The following is a 14,822-nucleotide window of genomic DNA, read 5'->3' as shown; positions in this document are numbered from 1 at the left end:
CTGTTTTGGTCTCAGGGGCTCTTAAAACTTTGTTCCGTGTGATAGGATCTTCAACTATGTTGCCCAGGCTGGTCTTGTATTCATGACTGTCCAATTTCAGGCTCCAGAGCAGTTGGGATTATACTAGGAAGCCAGCTATACTGTTTAGTTTTCAGAACCCCAAAGGGTTCATAGGTAGCATGTTAAAAACAAGTATTTGCTGTGCTTCATATTAAAACACAAAAGGATTAGATATCATAGAGGAATGAACAATTAAGGATACTGTTTGCTATTTCTGCATAGGCATAAGAAAATGTTGGGATTTCAAACATCGTTGAATAGTATTGAGGTTGCAGTAATCTTAAATGTAACTAAAGGTCACCAGGACAAATTGAACCTCGAAAATACATCTTTTTTTAAACCTAGAATATTCTGGAAAATACAGTACACAAATGCATGTTCTATTAATCAAAAGATAATGTCATACAGCATCCCTCAAACCCCACTTTCCATTTGTGAGATAATGAGAATGAAAAGACATAAAATGTTTTCGTAAAGTACTTTGATTTTATACATATATTGAAAGAATCTCTGGGGACTCAGGAGTCCCAGGACCACACTCTATTCTTTATAGTGTTCTTCGTGTGTGTGTGTGTGTGTGTGGTTTTTCAAGACAGGGTTTCTCTGTAGCTTTGGGAGCCTGTCCTGAAACTAGCTCTTGTAGACCAGGCTGGCCTCAAACTCACAGAGATCCGCCTGCTTCTGCCTCCCAAATGCTGGCATTAAAGGCGTGCGCCACCACCACCGGGCTATAGTGTTCTTCTTTGCCCTTGGTGTTTCTTTGCCTTTCTCCCGGCTCCCTTCTACTGCTTGTATTCCTGTTGTTACCTAGAAGTTGCCCCTACCCATGGGGCTAACATGTGCGCATCTTCTCTGCAGATGGCGACCCTTCAGGAGCCTTTGCCCTAGATCTCACTTCTGGGGAGTTTGGCACCATGAGGCCACTAGACCGGGAGGTAGAACCTACATTCCAGCTGCAGATAGAGGCCAGGGATGGAGGCCAGCCAGCCCTCAGTGCCACCTTGCTTGTGACAGTGACAGTGCTGGATGCCAACGACCATGCCCCAGCCTTTCCTGTGCCTGCTTATTCTGTGGAGGTACCTGAGGATGCACCTGCAGGGACCCTACTGCTGCAGCTACAGGCTCACGACCCCGATGACAGAGATAATGGCCGTGTGATGTACTACCTGGGTGCAGGTACAGCAGGGGCCTTCCTGCTGGAGCCCACCTCTGGAGAGCTGCGTACAGCTACTGCCTTGGACAGAGAACACTGTGCCAGCTATGCCTTTTCTGTGACTGCAGTGGACGGTGCAGCTGCTGGGCCCCTAAGCACCACAGTACCAATCACCGTCACAGTGCGTGATGTCAATGATCACGCACCTACTTTCCCCACCAGTCCTCTGCGCCTCCGCCTACCCCGCCCAGGTCCTAGCCTCAATACACCAACCCTGGCTCTGGCCACACTTCGAGCTGAAGATCGTGATGCTGGTGCCAATGCCTCTATTCTATACCGGCTGGCAGGCACACCACCACCCGGTACCACTGTGGACTCTTACACTGGTGAAATCCGTGTGGCTCGCTCCCCTGTAGCTCTGGGACCTCGGGATCGTGTGCTCTTCATCGTGGCTACTGACCTTGGCCGACCAGCTCGCTCTGCCACTGGTGTGGTCATTGTTGGAATACAGGGAGAGTCTGAGCGTGGACCCCGCTTTCCCCGAGCTAGTAATGAGGCTGTACTCCGTGAAAATGCACCCCCAGGTGGGTCCCCAGTTACCTGTCACAGATTTGAATCCCTGAAAGGACTGGGGTTAGTCACTGACATGTAGTGACCACAGTCCAATGAATACCATGTTTCCTCTCTTGTTTTCCCTACAGGAACTCCCGTCATCTCCCTGAAGGCTGTCCATTCAGGGGGCTCAAATGGACCAATCACTTATAGCATTCTCAGTGGGAATGAGAAAGGGATATTCTCCATTCATCCTAGCACGGGTAAGGAGCTGGAAGTCTTACAGGAGGAAGGCTACTGGAGGAGTAGGCTCTTAAGGCCAGAAGGGGTTTTGGTGGGAGGAGGAGTTGCCCTCAGAGAGGGAGGCTCCAGAGCAAGGAAAGGCACTATGGCTGACGCAGCCTATCTTCCATAGGAGCCATCACAGTCCACTCAGCAGAGGGGCTTGACTTTGAGACAAGCCCACGACTACGACTGGTGCTCCAAGCAGAGAGCGGAGGAGCCTTTGCCTTCTCAGTGCTGACCCTGACCCTTCAAGATGCCAATGACAACGCTCCCCGTTTCCTGCGGCCTCACTATGTGGCTTTCCTGCCAGAGTCCCGGCCCTTGGAGGGTCCCCTGCTGCAGGTGTGCGGTGTGATGGGAAGATAAGGGACAGGGCTGGTCAGACTTGTTTGTGGCCCAGCCAGTGTCAGCAATCTCTTACACTTACTAGGTGGAAGCAGATGACCTAGATCAAGGTTCTGGAGGACAGATCTCCTACAGCCTGGCTGCATCCCAGCCGGCACGGGGCTTATTCCATGTAGACCCAGCTACAGGCACTATCACTACCACGGCTATCCTGGACCGGGAAATCTGGGCTGAAACACGGTGAGACCTAGCACCTGTATGGATTGAGTCTGTGGATTCAAGCCCTGTCTTGCATTTCTCTCACTTTCTAGGTCACACCCCCTTGCCCTTCCCGGGGTTCATTCCTATCTCTAGGCCTTGCTCCCTGACTATACTCTGTATCTAGGCTGGTACTGATGGCCACAGATAGAGGAAGCCCAGCCCTGGTGGGCTCAGCTACTTTGACAGTGATGGTCATCGATACCAATGACAACCGCCCTACCATCCCCCAGCCCTGGGAGCTCCGAGTGTCAGAAGGTGAGGGTCAAGTAAAACAAGAGGTGTCAAGGGCTCCCATGGTGAGAAGAACTCTACAGTCACCTTTTCCTCATGTTTTGCAGATGCACTGTTGGGTTCAGAGATCGCACAGGTAACTGGGAATGATGTGGACTCTGGACCAGTCCTATGGTATGTGCTGAGCCCATCTGGGCCTCGGGAGCCCTTCAGCATCGGCCGCTATGGAGGACGTGTCTCCCTCACGGGCCCCCTGGACTTTGAGCAATGTGATCACTACCACCTACAGCTGCTGGCACACGATGGACCTCATGAGGGCCGTGCCAACCTCACAGTGCTTGTGGAGGACGTCAATGACAACGCACCTACCTTCTCCCAGAGCCTCTACCAGGTACCAGCTCTTTCTGGATGTCCCCATACCTGGGCCTGGGCCTGTTCCTATTGGAGCACCATAACAGAGGTAGAAGTGGCTGACTGGGCTGGGTGTCGGGGTTGATGTGGGAGTGTGTGGGGAGTGTCTTGTTTAATGCCAGCTTTTCAAGTTCTGTGGACTGCATCCAAGTTCTGCATTCTGTGGTGAGAAGGGAAAGGGTGAGCAGTTCTTATTCCGGTGCCAGGGAGTGTGGTTCTAATCTGGACACCAAGTACAGTTTATGGGGTCAGCCTCCCGCTCACAGGCTAAGGGGGAAAGCAGGGTATCTGGGAAACTTGGCCTCGAATACTTTCTGTTACTCCTCAGGTGATAATGTTGGAGCATACCCCGCCAGGTAGTGCCATTCTCTCCGTCTCTGCCACGGACAGAGACTCTGGTGCCAATGGTCACATTTCCTATCATCTGGCTTCCCCTGCTGAGGGCTTCCATGTCGACCCCAACAATGGTACGTCTTCTCCAGAATCCGATCCCTTTATCATTGACCCTATTGGGTTATTGGCCACTCAGTCCTAAAATTTGCTACTTCATCATATCTTGACTCTTGAATCTGTGACCGAGAGCGGACATCCCCTGCCCCCATCTTTAATAAAGGTCCCTCCTGGCTGTATGTCTGGAAGCTGTCTCCTGACCTTTGAATACCTGAAGACACTGCACACTGTCCCAGCACATGGGCTGTTCCTAGGAGGCTGACTCCCAAAGCCATGCCTAGACTGTGGAGATGCCCTTGTTGACACAGTGACGTCACTGAATGCCTGTTTCTTTCCCTACCCTTCTCGTCCCAGGAACTCTGTTCACGACAGTAGGAGCAGTGGCCTTGGGCCAGGAGGGGCCAGGAATGGTGGACGTGGTTCTGGAAGCACGAGACCATGGGGCTCCAGGCCGGGCAGCACGGGCCACAGTGCACGTGCAGCTGCAGGACCAGAACGATCATGACCCTAGCTTCACGCTGCCACACTACCGTGTTGCCGTGTCTGAAGATTTGCCTCCTGGTTCTACCCTGCTCACCCTGGAGGCCACAGATGCTGATGGGAGCCGCACCCACGCCACTGTGGACTACAGAATCATCAGTGGGAATCGGGGCCGAGTCTTCCAGCTGGAACCCCGACTGCCTGAGGTGGGGGAGGGTGTTGGACCAGGTCCCCAGGCATTGGGCTGCCTAGTGTTGCTTGAGCCTCTAGACTTTGAAAGCCTGGCACAGTACAATCTGACTGTGGCTGCAGCTGATCGCGGACAGCCATCCCGCAGTTCCACTGTGCCAGTGACTGTCACTGTACTGGATGTCAATGACAACCCACCTGTCTTTACCCGAGCATCCTACCGTGTGACAGTAGCCGAGGACATGCCTGTTGGAGCTGAGTTATTGCATGTGGAGGCCTCCGATGCTGACCCTGGACCTCATGGCCTTGTGCGTTTCACCCTCAGCTCAGGTGACCCTCTGGGGCTCTTTGAGCTGGATGAGAACTCAGGTGCTCTGCGACTGGCCCGCCCTCTGGACTGTGAAACCCAGGCTCGACACCAGCTCGTGGTGCAGGCAGCTGATCCTGCTGGGACACACTTTGCTTTGGTACCCGTAACAGTTGAGGTCCAGGATGTGAATGACCATGGTCCAGCCTTCCCATTGAACTTGCTCAGTACTAGCCTTGCTGAGAACCAGCCTCCGGGTACCCTTGTGACCACACTACATGCAATTGACGGGGATGCTGGGACTTTCGGTAGACTTCAGTACAGCCTATTACAGGCAGTGCCAGGGCCTGAGGGTCGTGAGGCATTTTCACTAAACAGCTCAACAGGGGAATTGCGGGCACGGGTGCCCTTTGACTATGAGCACACAGGAAGCTTTCGTCTGCTAGTGGGTGCTGTTGATGCTGGGAATCTCTCAGCCTCTGTCACTGTGTCGGTGCTGGTTACTGGAGAAGATGAATATGACCCTGTATTCCTGGCTCCAGCTTTCCACTTCCAAGTGCCAGAAGGTGCCCAGCGTGGCCATAGCCTGGGCCATGTGCAGGCCACAGATGAGGATGGGGGTGCTGATGGCCTTGTGCTCTATTCACTGGCTACCTCTTCCCCTTACTTTGGTATCAACCAGACGACAGGTGCTTTGTACCTGCGAGTGGACAGTCGGGCACCAGGAAGTGGAACAACCACCTCTGGGGGTGGGGGCCGGACCCGACGTGAAGCACCTCGGGAGTTAAGGCTGGAGGTGGTAGCAAGAGGGCCTCTGCCTGGATCCCGGAGTGCCACAGTACCTGTGACTGTGGATATTACCCACACTGCTCTGGGCCTGGCACCTGACCTCAACTTGCTATTGGTAGGTGCTGTGGCAGCCTCTCTGGGAGTTGTGGTGGTGCTTGCTCTGGCTGCTCTGGTTCTGGGACTTGTTCGAGCACGGAACCGCAAGGCTGAGGCAGCCCCTGGCCCAATGTCACAAGCAGCACCCATAGCCAGTAGCTCTTTACAGAAGCTGGGCCGGGAACCCCCAAGTCCACCACCCTCTGAACATCTGTATCATCAGACTCTCCCTAGCTATGGTGGGCCAGGAGCTGGAGGACCCTACCCTCGTGGTGGATCCCTGGACCCTTCACATTCGAGTGGCCGAGGCTCAGCAGAGGCTGCGGAGGATGACGAGATCCGCATGATCAATGAGTTTCCCCGTGTGGCCAGCGTTGCCTCCTCCCTGGCTGCCCGAGGCCCTGACTCAGGCATCCAGCAGGATGCAGATGGACTAAGTGACACGTCCTGTGAGCCTCCTGCACCTGACACCTGGTACAAGGGCCGAAAGGCAGGGCTGCTGCTGCCAGGTGCAGGAGCCACTCTGTACCGAGAGGAGGGGCCTCCAGCCACGGCCACAGCCTTCCTAGGGGGCTGTGGCCTGAGCCCTGCACCCACTGGGGACTATGGCTTTCCAGCAGATGGAAAGCCATGTGTAGCTGGTGCACTGACAGCCATCGTGGCTGGTGAGGAAGAGCTCCGTGGCAGCTATAACTGGGACTACCTGCTGAGCTGGTGCCCTCAGTTCCAGCCTCTGGCCAGTGTCTTCACAGAGATAGCTCGGCTCAAGGATGAAGCTCGGCCATGTCCTCCTGCTCCCCGTATTGACCCGCCACCCCTCATCACTGCTGTGGCCCACCCAGGAGCCAAGTCTGTTCCCCCGAAACCTGCAAACACAGCTGCAGCCCGGGCCATCTTCCCACCAGCCTCTCACCGCTCCCCCATCAGCCATGAAGGCTCCCTGTCCTCAGCCGCCATGTCTCCCAGCTTCTCACCCTCACTGTCTCCTTTGGCTGCTCGCTCCCCTGTTGTCTCGCCATTCGGGGTAGCCCAGGGCCCCTCGGCTTCAGCACTCAGCACAGAGTCTGGCCTGGAGCCACCTGATGACACAGAGCTGCGCATCTAGCAGTGGCCCTAACCGGGCCCCGACCTGGGATACGTACAGTGTCCCCAAAGCAGGCCCCATTCTCAGCCTGCCCTGGGCAGCCTCGGACCATGACTGGCCATGGGGAGGCCACCACCAGTCCCCAGCTCTCCACCCCAAACTCTTACAGTTGGGACAGGTCCCACATTTCACCCCAGTCTCCTCAGCGTTAGGACCACAGAGGGTCTACTTGTCATTGACCTGTGACCAGATCCAGCGTGGGGAGACATAAGAACGAGGCAACAGCCTTGGGTTTTCTTCAGCCAAGACTTACTGTCCTGCAACAGCACCCTGCAGTGGAGCTGAGACTTTATTTATTGGGGGTAGGGGGATGGGGAAGGTCCGTCCAACTGTTAGGGCCCGGCTTCTTTGGGTTCCTCTGACACCCCTGCCCCTGCCCAGAACAAGTGCCAATTCTCACTCTGGAGCCTTAATAAACTGCAGTTTGTATCCAGCCTCCGGCTCTGTTCTGTCAGGGTAACCAGAAGTCGCCTGGAACAGTACTGTGGACACCTGGCAGACGCAGAGGGGTGGATGTCTGAAGTAGGGCAGGCACAGCGAGCTCAGGAGCCTAGTCCTGGTCTCTCCAAAGTTTTCGCTCTAACATGGGCAGGAACTCAGATGTAGTGATCTCCAAGAAAGACTGCATAGAGAGAAGTGTAGGGTTCTAAGCCTGGGGATCTAGAAAAAAATGGGGGTGGTTACAAGAGCAGGTAAGTGAAGAGATCCTCGGCCCTGCGCATGTACACACACCCTGGAACCATGAAACACCCACATTAATAAGAGCTCACTTTTACTGAGCCCGCCAGGTCCGTCTCAGCCACGGTTTGCTTGGTTTATCTCAGTGTATGTTTTCACTCCCAAGTATGAGGTAGATTGCTTTTATGCAACAGTCACTGAATTTTAAATAAAGAAACCTAGGCTCTAAGAGCTTAGTTTGCTAAGATTGTACGGCCAGGAGTAGCCCACACCTCTGGACCTTCACAGTCCAGTCCTTTGTGTTCCCTGGAGTGACAGACTTGAGCATCAGGTGAGGAGCCCTGAGCTTAGAGAACTTTAAAGGAGGTATTCTGGTAGCAGCCGCAGCATTCAAAACAGCTCATTTGGGAGGGAGGAGTCAGCAACGTCACTAGTTACTAGGCAAGGAGATGGAGGAGGTGACAGACAGTGCTCATGTGACTTGTCACATGACTCCAGAGCAGCCGAAAGCCAAAATGGGACGCCAAGCCTGGTGAGAAATTGGTGGGGAGGGCAGCTAAAGGGGATTCCATTCGAGGGGTTACATGTAAAGGGAATACAGTGGTGGTCAGCTCCTGATGGAACCCACCTGCCCTCCCTGCAGCCTCCTAGGTCTCCTTGCTTTCATCATCACTGGCAAATGCACTTACAGCCCTGAGCCGGACCAGCGCTGGATGTGAGTGGATTTAGTGCCGCCTGTACTTTACCCTTCTCTGCAGCCACTGGCTAGGTCCAGTTCTCCTTGCCCTCACAGCTGCTCCTAGTGCCCACTCTCTAGCTTTACCCACTAACCCTTAGGCTAAATCTCCTGTCTTAACCTCCTCTGAAGCTTTTCTGCATCTGGGATCTCACCCAAAGTCTTGGTTCTTAATCCCAAACCCTCCATGATCTGGATTTCCCATCCATGGCCTAACCAAGTCGTATCCCTGACCCTGCAGGCTGCCCCCAGGCTGGGTGTCCCTGGGCCGTGTGGACCCTGAAGAAGAGCTGAGTCTCACTTTTGCCCTGAAACAGCAGAACCTGGAAAGACTCTCAGAGCTGGTGCAGGCTGTGTCGGATCCCAGCTCTCCTCAATACGGTGCCTATCAGAAGTGGGGGCAGGAAGTGGGAGGCAGGAACAGGCAGGCACTGGCTGATGCAGGTCATGTAGGGTCACGTTTCTCGTGCGGCAGACAAATGGCAGTAACTGCCACGTTCATTTACATACACACCCCAACTCTTCCACTGAATTCTTCAGTCTTAAAGCTAAGAACAAATCTAGGCATGAGGTTTTGAATCCAAGGCCTGCCTGGGCAGTGTAACAAGACTGTCAAGATTTTTTTAAAGTGTTTTTTAGGGGGAGCGGGCTTAAGAAGCTCGTTGGTGGGGTACTCACTTAGCATGTAAAACCCTAGGTTCAACCTCCAGTAAGATGAGGGTAGGGGTGGGGTAGATGTGTTTAAGAGCACATGTTTTATCAGTTCTAGATGTAAAATTTTGACTTCTACTTACCAGCTACCAAATGGAGAAATAGCACTTAGTATGTATAATAGATTATCAAATCACGGTCCTCCCCCAAACATCATATCTATTCCTCTGTCCTCTATTCTACTACTGAAGATCTACTTCAGCTCCTAAGTTGCCTTTGGATTAATCCACCCTGGCCATCACTCTTGCCACCAGCTCAGTTGTTTATTCTCTCTCCTGAACTACTGCCCAGCACCCTAACTGGTTTGCAGTTTCCTCTCCTCCACCCCATTCCCCAGAGCACTCCCCACACTATTCCAGAACATTCTCTCTGATGGTCAGGCTGGATTGGATCCTTCTCCTGCTTAAAGTCCTGCATGGTGAGGCAAGGGTGTGTGTGTGTGTAGGATGGAGGTGGGGGAGGGGGCATCCTCAGATCACCCAAGAAGTTCCTTGCATGCAGGAAAGAATGACTCATCATTATGTTGTTTAAAATCAACAAGTATGAAGATCTGAGCTAAATTAAATGGCTCTGTATAATTGGCTCCAAAAGTTTGGAAAATTTTTCTGAAGATAAGCTTAAACTGGGACATTTAAAGTTTATTAACTTATTCCTTGCGTTTTTGTGACTGCGGCAATGCATGCAGTGCGTGTTTCCTGGCCATGACATTCCAAGTCTCTCCAGCCTTTTCTCCCCTTAGACTCCCAGTATGTCTAGCACCAACACAATCCTCCTTGAGAAGTCTTGATGTCTACTGATTGAGGTCCAAACTGGCAACCCAGGAGAGTCACTAATCAAGACAAGATCCTCTTCTGAATCCCTGCAGGAAAGTACCTAACCCTAGAGGATGTTGCTGAGCTGGTCCAGCCATCACCACTGACCCTGCGCACTGTCCAAAAGTGGCTCTTGGCAGCTGGAGCCCGGAATTGCCATTCAGTGACCACACAGGACTTTCTGACTTGCTGGCTGAGTGTCTGGTGAGAAGTAATGATTGCCCCATGGAGTCAATTGTCCTACCAAGGAGACAAAATACTCCCAAAGAAGGAAGTTGAGAGCTTGCTGCGAGCCTGTGGGTAATAGCTAATGCATGAGGAGATGATGACTGGCTGGTAAGAGGGGCTCAGGCCACTTCTCCCCTCCATGCTTCCTGTTTTCTGACTTCCAGGCAGGCTGAGCTGCTGCTCCCTGGCGCTGAGTTTCATCGCTATGTGGGGGGACCTGCGGAGACCCAAGTTGTAAGGTCCCCACATCCCTACCAGCTGCCCCAGGCCTTGGCTCCTCATGTGGACTTTGGTAAACCCAATGGGGTTGGTGGAGGTTGGGGAAGGCAGATCTATAAGTGTAGATGCCACAAGAGGCATAGGGTGTTGCTAGAAGTAGTAGTATCTGTAAGCCCTCCATAAGCCTGACTCCTTTCCACAGTGGGGGGACTGCACCGTTTTCCCCCTACATCATCGCTGACACAACGTCCAAAGCCACAGGGGGTAGAAACTGTTGGTCTGCACCTGGGAGTGACTCCATCTGTGCTCCGTCAGCGATACAACCTGACATCACAAGATGTGGGCTCTGGCACCACCAACAACAGCCAGGCCTGTGCCCAGGTGAGCATGCGATGCCCTGGCGTCCTCACAACCTCCTCAAGATACCTTTAGTGCCTTACTACCCTGGACCTCACTCTCTGATTCATGATCTCTGATTTGACTGTTTCCACAGTTTCTGGAACAGTATTTCCATGACTCAGATCTGACTGAGTTCATGCGCCTGTTCGGTAGCGATTTTGCACACCAGGCATCAGTAGCCAGAGTGGTTGGAAAACAGGGGCGAGGCCGAGCTGGGATCGAGGCCAGTCTAGATGTGGAATACCTGATGAGTGCTGGTGCCAACATCTCCACTTGGGTCTACAGTAGCCCTGGTATTGCTAAAAGAATTAGTTGGGGTAGGGGGAGTGGTTTGGAGTAGGCTGTTGATCTCTGCTTTGTTTTATCAAGGGGGTGCCATGGACTGAAGGGAGAGTCTAGCACCTCTTCAATGACCACTCATATACCCTTCCTTTAAAACAATCCAGGCCGGCATGAAGCACAGGAGCCCTTCTTGCAGTGGCTCCTGCTTCTCAGCAATCAGTCAACCTTGCCACATGTACATACTGTGAGTTATGGAGATGATGAAGACTCCCTCAGCAGCGTCTACATCCAAAGAGTCAACACTGAGTTCATGAAGGCTGCTGCTCGGGGTCTCACCCTACTTTTTGCCTCAGGTAACCTTCTACCCTAAACTCAGACTTCCCACCTATCCAACCTGGATGTGTTGTCCCAGCTGACACTTCAGCCTGGTTTCGGCCTCATAATAGGAACTCAGAGCCTTAACAGGGACTGACATGACCTGTAAACTCTGACCTGCAGTAAGAGGTGGCACCTACATTTTTTCTCTGGCATATGAGCCTACACCCTGAGCTCTCACTAACTAATCTGAATATTTAATGTCTCTTCCAGGTGACACTGGAGCTGGATGTTGGTCTGTCTCTGGAAGACACAAGTTCCGTCCTAGCTTCCCTGCTTCTAGGTAAGCACCCTGCAAATCTTGCACTTGTTACTTTGGCCCCCACCAGGAGCTGCTATGACTCAACCTTCAGTTTTACCTGTCTTGATTGCTGTTCTCCCCTCTTTTTCTTCCTATATGTCCCAGGCTACTAGACTCCTGAGCAGAAAATGGCCACCAATATTTCTCTTTCTTAGTCTCTAGGCATTTTAGTTACAGGATTTTGTTTTGTTTCTCATGTAAAAACTATGTAAGTCAACTCAAGTCATGTCTTGAGAGCTTTCAAGCTCTCAGTAAACCCTGTATGCAGGTTTGCACAGTATTACTCCCTTTTCCAGTAAGACCCAGACCACACCCACCTACCTCCACACATCTTGGGAGTCATCCATTGTCTGAATACCGTCTTCTCCTTAGCCCCTATGTCACTACAGTAGGCGGCACCTCGTTCAGGAATCCATTCCTCATCACAAATGAAGTAGTTGACTATATCAGTGGTGGAGGCTTCAGCAATGTTTTCCCACAGCCTTCATACCAGGTTTGTGCATGTTCATGTGGATATGTGGAGGATGGGTGGGGGGAGTAATCCTCAGTCCAGCAGCCTGCTCTGTAGGCTACTGGCCAATACTCACACTCATAAATGTCCTTCAGGAGGAAGCGGTGACCCGGTTCTTGAAGTCCAGCTCTCATCTACCACCATCTAGTTACTTCAATGCTAGTGGCCGTGCCTACCCAGATGTTGCTGCACTTTCTGATGGCTACTGGGTAGTCAGCAACAAGGTCCCCATTCCATGGGTATCTGGAACCTCGGTGAGAATCAGCTTAGCTCTAAACCCTCTACCTACAAAATCTTGCACCTAGAACCCCTGACTCCTTAGAGACGTCTGATCTTTGCAAGCATGGTTCCTCAAAAGTCTTGTAACTCTGAAACCTTGACCTATTCTTGCATCTCCATCTTGCAGGCCTCTACTCCAGTGTTTGGGGGAATTTTATCCTTGATAAATGAGCACAGAATCCTCAATGGCCGCCCCCCTCTTGGCTTCCTCAATCCCCGGCTCTATCAGCAGCATGGAGCAGGACTCTTTGATGTAAGTGCTGGGGTAAGGGGATGGATGTTGTCATAGGACATGGAAAGGGCTAACATGAACGTGGGGGACTTCCACTATATGGGATTCTCTCTGTGATATGAATATAAATGAGATACAGTCTAGGAGGATGGGTACCAGCAGACCCAGATCTGATGCCCAATACCTCCTCCCAGGTAATCCATGGCTGCCATGAGTCCTGTCTGAATGAAGAAGTGGAAGGTCAAGGTTTCTGCTCTGGTCCTGGCTGGGATCCAGTGACAGGTTGGGGAACACCCAACTTCCCAGCCCTACTGAAGACTCTACTCAACCCTTGACCCTCTCCTGCTGGGAAAGCACAATTGCCCCCTGTGCTACAGGAGAAGGCTTAGTCCCTTATTCTGCCTCAATGGAAGCCCTGCTAAACTCTTAACACTTGCCTCCCGCAAACATCTTTTCCCTAACCCTCAAACGCTGTGAGCAGGATTGACTCCCAACCCTACTGTGCTCCATCAAACTCAGGTCTCCTAACGCAACAAGATGCTAACCATCACATTTCGTCTCACCCTTTCCCCATCTCTTCCTCTTTCCAACTTGAGATGTAAAAGGAGGATGAGGCGGTTACCTCCCATTCCTGATATCATCAGGTTTGTCCGGGCTTACCACCTCTGCACTGACTGGATGCTCCATTTCTCTTCACGTTTCCTTCTCCATTCACTCTGATGAGACCTTTGCGCTGTTTAGTCTTTCTTCCCCTTGCACCGAGGTGAAATGGTCTCCTGACATTTTATCCAGTATACACTTCTCAGTCTTTGTTTTGTGTTTTTGCTTTTAAGAACAAGTTGCATAGTCTAAAGAAAGTTAAAAATTTGTAAATTCAAAGTGTTTTAAATAGGTTCTCATTGGCAAAATTTCTCAACAAAATAAATAGGTCATTACAAATGACTGTCACGTTTAAATTTTGCTTCAACTTTTTTGTCATTTTTTTAAAATTTACATTTTATTTCCCCCTTCTTGGCTAGAGTAAAGCAACATTTGGTTTTATTTCAGCTGTTAGATATTCGCAAACATCTAGCTTCTGTGAACCTGGGTTTTTGCTCTTTCCATGAGTTTCCTTTTTCCTTAGCTTCCAACACATAGCTACTTTAAGCATACCAATTTGCCTCCTTTTAGGCTAACTCCGAGAATTCAGGTGTTCTTCATTGCTCCAGCGTCATTCATCACCCCTCAAAACAAATCACTGACATCTATACCCATAGTGATTGATACCTCAAATGTAAGATACCTCAATATTTCATCTTCCTCCTAGCCAAACCTCAACTATTTCATCTCTTGGTATATGATACAATGAAGCACGGTTAATAAAAACTCAGGGAGAGAAATTGGAGTTCAATCTGAAGATCCAAAAAGCAAAGCAGCCAGTTCTTTGCTCCTACCTCAACCTCAGTCCAAAACGACGAACCTGCCTCCAGGAATCTCAGAATGAACCTGTGTGTGAGAGCTTCTCCTCCATTTTATAATCTTCTCTAGTTCTTGAATTAAAGGTGTGCACCACTGGGATTAAAGTCATGTGCACCACCCAGTTTCTATGGCAACCAGTGTGGCTACTGGGATTAAAGATGCAGGTCATTGTGGCTACTGGGATTAAAGGTGTATGTCATTGTGGCTACTGGGATTAAAGGTGTATGTCATTGTGGCTACTGGGATTAAAGGTGTATGTCATTACTGGCTGGCCTATAAAGCTGGCCAGTGTGGCTGTTTTACTTTCCTGATCCCCAGGTGAGCTTTATTTATTAAAATGCAAGTGAAATGCCACTATAGTACAATGCCTCTTTCAAAACCTATAGCCCTTAACTCATTTTTATCACCTTCTTATTACCTTTAACCAACAAGTTCTACTGACTTGCCCTTTCAAATACATCTTTATCAGCTGGTATTTCACCTTTAATTCCAGCACTCAGGAGGCAGAGGAAGGCAAGTCGCTGTGAATTTGAGGCCATTCTGGTCTACATAGAGAGATTGAGACAAGCCAGGGCTACATAATGAGACCCTGCCTCAAAAATGCGCGCGCACACACACACCTCTTCATCTCCACTGCAACCGCATTAACTTTGAGCCCATACTGCTTTCCTTTAAACTTTAAGAAGCACTTGGGGTGGGGAATCACTCCCAAAGCCCCTCAACACCCTTGACCTCCCACCCATGGGTAAGTCATCTTCCAGATCAAGGAGTATATTTACTTGTACAAACTGTTTGAAGATTACTGGGTAAAAGTCATGGGCATCAAAACCTGCCTTCAAAATCAGGGA

General features: G+C 51.1%; 2 protein-coding genes across 2 annotated transcripts in view; both read left to right on the top strand.

The window, feature by feature from the left end:
* Positions 1–7,180, top strand: part of Dchs1 (dachsous cadherin-related 1) — a 32,620-nt gene extending 25,440 nt beyond the window's left edge. Inside the window, exons 14-21 of the mRNA XM_075971793.1 lie at positions 919–1,797; positions 1,915–2,028; positions 2,181–2,392; positions 2,481–2,635; positions 2,781–2,911; positions 2,995–3,278; positions 3,627–3,765; positions 4,103–7,180. Coding sequence (XP_075827908.1) covers positions 919–1,797; positions 1,915–2,028; positions 2,181–2,392; positions 2,481–2,635; positions 2,781–2,911; positions 2,995–3,278; positions 3,627–3,765; positions 4,103–6,714 — 4,526 coding nt within the window. The 3' untranslated portion in view covers positions 6,715–7,180. The remainder of the gene's footprint in view (positions 1–918; positions 1,798–1,914; positions 2,029–2,180; positions 2,393–2,480; positions 2,636–2,780; positions 2,912–2,994; positions 3,279–3,626; positions 3,766–4,102) is intronic.
* Positions 7,181–7,870: 690 nt separating this feature from the next.
* On the top strand, positions 7,871–13,472 carry Tpp1 (tripeptidyl peptidase 1). Its single transcript, XM_075971794.1, has 13 exons — positions 7,871–7,963; positions 8,075–8,146; positions 8,409–8,548; positions 9,744–9,894; positions 10,083–10,210; positions 10,340–10,518; positions 10,631–10,829; positions 10,983–11,171; positions 11,407–11,476; positions 11,867–11,987; positions 12,101–12,259; positions 12,412–12,537; positions 12,711–13,472. The coding sequence occupies exons 1-13, from the start codon at positions 7,881–7,883 to the stop codon at positions 12,849–12,851; spliced, it is 1,758 nt and encodes a 585-aa protein (XP_075827909.1). The 5' UTR covers positions 7,871–7,880; the 3' UTR covers positions 12,852–13,472.
* Positions 13,473–14,822: the final 1,350 nt, after the last annotated feature.

The sequence above is a fragment of the Microtus pennsylvanicus genome, chromosome 5 (genome assembly GCF_037038515.1).
Source record: "Microtus pennsylvanicus isolate mMicPen1 chromosome 5, mMicPen1.hap1, whole genome shotgun sequence".
NCBI lineage: Eukaryota > Metazoa > Chordata > Mammalia > Rodentia > Cricetidae > Microtus > Microtus pennsylvanicus.
The sequence above is the reverse complement of the archived record's forward strand: the minus strand, read 5'-3'. Positions and strand labels throughout refer to the sequence as shown.

Excerpts from the sequence above, each read along its gene's own strand:
- Tpp1 (XM_075971794.1), top strand. The coding sequence starts at position 7,881 with ATGGAGGAGGTGACAGACAGTGCTCATGTGACTTGTCACATGACTCCA. Across the intron at positions 10,519-10,630 it reads ACAGCCAGGCCTGTGCCCAG|TTTCTGGAACAGTATTTCCA; the intron begins GTGAGCATGCGA and ends CTGTTTCCACAG. Across the intron at positions 11,988-12,100 it reads TCCCACAGCCTTCATACCAG|GAGGAAGCGGTGACCCGGTT; the intron begins GTTTGTGCATGT and ends AATGTCCTTCAG.